Genomic DNA, 2872 nt, shown 5'->3' on the forward strand with positions numbered 1-2872 from the left:
TATATCACTTACTTATTAAGAGAATAAAAATTTTTACATGACATTTTTATATTATAATTATTTTTTTGGCTACCAAGCATCACTCTTACAAATAATATCCTAAAGTATCAATGAGAATAATTGGTTCAACTCGCACCAAGATTTTCAACTTATTATATTCCAATTCTCGTGCCCTGAAAAATCTGTGAATTATTCTCACGAAAAACCTTTGATCAATTCACTGAAAACTGATTTTGCATTTTGTGCACCTCTTTTTCTTTTTCCTTTGTTTTTTGGGAACTTCAAGTCTTCATTCTGCATTGAATTTTCACGTTTTACCAGTCACATTTAATTGTTTTATTTTCCTTCATTTTGTTTGTTTATGCAACAAAGAATGTGGTGTTATCACCAAGCAATAGTGCAATATAAGTTGGCTTGACTGGGAAAAAATAAAAAAAAATATAACATTATCAACGCTGACTATCCAAATCACAGCAGCCTAAATAGTTAAATAGGAGGATTATTATTATACTAAAAAAATGTTGAATGAATACTTATTAAAATAATAGATTACTTCTATTCTTCAACAAATCTTACTTATAAAAATAACAAATTACTTTTATTATTCATCATCAAATCTCACTTCATCTCTAGTTGTAGTTTCATTCATCATTTTTCTTTATTCACAGTTCCATAACCATGACAATTACAAACTCTTCAACAAATCATTATCATGCTGCACTTCTATGTCCACCAGGTATGGGTCACATAATCCCTTTTCTTGAACTTGCCAAACACCTTGTGTCACATACCATAATTACCAAAGTAACTTTATTCATAGCTTCAATTAACAACAAATCTTCTAAGCCTCAAGTAGAAACAAATATTCTTCAATCATCAATGAAACAAGGTTTCTTTGACATCATTCATCTGCCTCCAATTGATGTTCCTACTAATGCAAACATGGGAACAAAGCTAGCAATCATAATGAAAGAATCAATCCCATTTATTTGTCACGAAATCTCAACCATGACATCACCAAAACCAACCATTCTCATCACTGAGCTATTTGGATCACTCGTGCTGCCTATTGCTGAACACTTCAACATGTCAAAGTTTGTATTTTGGCCTTCAAGTGCATGGAATGTCGCACTTTCACTTCACACACCAACATTAGATAAAGTTGTGGAAGGTGAGTTCACAGATCAAGAAGAGTTTATCCAAATCCCTGGTTGCAACCCCATAAGCCCTTGTGATTTGTTCTCACCATTTCTTGATAGGAATGATCAATTGTATCATGAATATCTTCCAATGTGTGAGGAGTTAAGAAAGGTTGATGGAATTTTTGTGAACACTTTTCTTGAGCTAGAGGCTAAGACAATCTTAGCTCTAAGAAGTGGAAAAATATACAAGGTACCAATTTATCCAATTGGACCATTGATCAGGGAAGCTAAGAAGCAAAATTGTGACGATGAAAATAGAGATTATGTTATTGATTGGTTGGACAAGCAAGAAGAAGAGTCAGTGATATATGTATCACTCGGTAGTGGATACACAATGTCACATGAACAAATCAAAGAGATGGCTTTGGGATTGGAGCTAAGTGGGAAGAAATTTGTTTGGTCTTTAAGGCCACCATCTACAAAAGCCGGGAACGATCGTTATCTCACAGCAGGCGAGGATGCCGGATCGAATGGCGTCCCTAAAACTCGAGCATCAGTTAGTGCTTTCCCAGATGAATTCCACAAGATACAAAACAGGGGTTTGGTGATAATGGATTGGGCACCACAATTGGAGATTTTGAAGCATTCATCAATTGGAGTTTTTGTGTCACATTGTGGATGGAACTCAATACTAGAGAGTGTGTCATGTGGGGTTCCAATTGTTGGGTGGCCTCTGTTTGCAGATCAATTGATGAATGCAGAAACGATGGCTAAAGAAATTGGAATTGGAATTAGATTGAATGTGGCACAATCTACAAAAGTTGTTGGAAGTGAAGAGATAGGAAAAACTATATGGAAGATAATGGATAAGGAGGACATTGAAGGTTGTGCAATGAGGAAAAGGGTTAAGGAGCTTAAGCACATAGCAGAAAAAATTTGGTCTCAAGATGGTCCTTCATTTTGTGAAATGACAAATGCATTTGTAAAAATGAGTCACACAAATGGGGTGTGATTAGTGATAACTCTAGTGTAAGATTTCTATGAAGAAATAAAATATTGATGAACATGTTTGCTTTAATTTTTTCTTTACAATTGTTGATCCCTTTTTTGTTTCTGTCATGCTTGACTAACTAGGGAAATTGTGAATCAACTAACCGTTTTAAATTTTACAAATGAAATAAAATTAAAACTAAAGCAGCAGCAACTACTTTCGGCTGTCAAATTTGACTTTTGAACGTGTTTGTTTATATTTTTCTTTTCAATGACACGAGCGAATCATTACTATATTCCCTTGCATGATGCATTATTGTTTAAAGTAACAATTTATTGCTCTAGTCAAACGATTCCAAATTAGTATAAAACAAACATTTTTAATTTGAATAGTCATTTTTTAGCCAATATTTTTATCCTGACCATTATTTTGAAGGACAAAATGTTTTTTGACCAAAAAAAAAGAGCTCCAGTCCCAGTCTCTTAACATAATGGGATAACACGATTCCTCCATCATTTTTATCGTTAATTCATAATGAAAATTACTTATGGCATGTTTGGGTGTAAGTCCTATGCTATCACCCAGATTAGTTAAGACCTATTTGTCTCTAAATTCAAATTGGTTATGAATTTATTTGTTTTTATTTTTTCTGATAAACAATATCGTTTTGAGGTCAAATAGGTCAAGAAATTATTTATCAAAAACTTATTTCTTGTAAAAAATTTTTAATACAATAATT

General features: G+C 33.0%; 1 protein-coding gene across 1 annotated transcript; it reads left to right on the forward strand.

Annotated features, from left to right (window-relative positions):
* The first annotated feature begins 591 nt into the window (after positions 1–591).
* Positions 592–2220, forward strand: LOC107627777 (UDP-glycosyltransferase 72D1-like). Its single transcript, XM_016330604.2, has one exon. The coding sequence runs from the start codon at positions 679–681 to the stop codon at positions 2152–2154; it is 1476 nt and encodes a 491-aa protein (XP_016186090.1). The 5' UTR covers positions 592–678; the 3' UTR covers positions 2155–2220.
* Positions 2221–2872: the final 652 nt, after the last annotated feature.

Source organism: Arachis ipaensis, chromosome B2, assembly GCF_059453495.1.
Source record: "Arachis ipaensis isolate K30076 ecotype BB chromosome B2, ASM5945349v1, whole genome shotgun sequence".
NCBI lineage: Eukaryota > Viridiplantae > Streptophyta > Magnoliopsida > Fabales > Fabaceae > Arachis > Arachis ipaensis.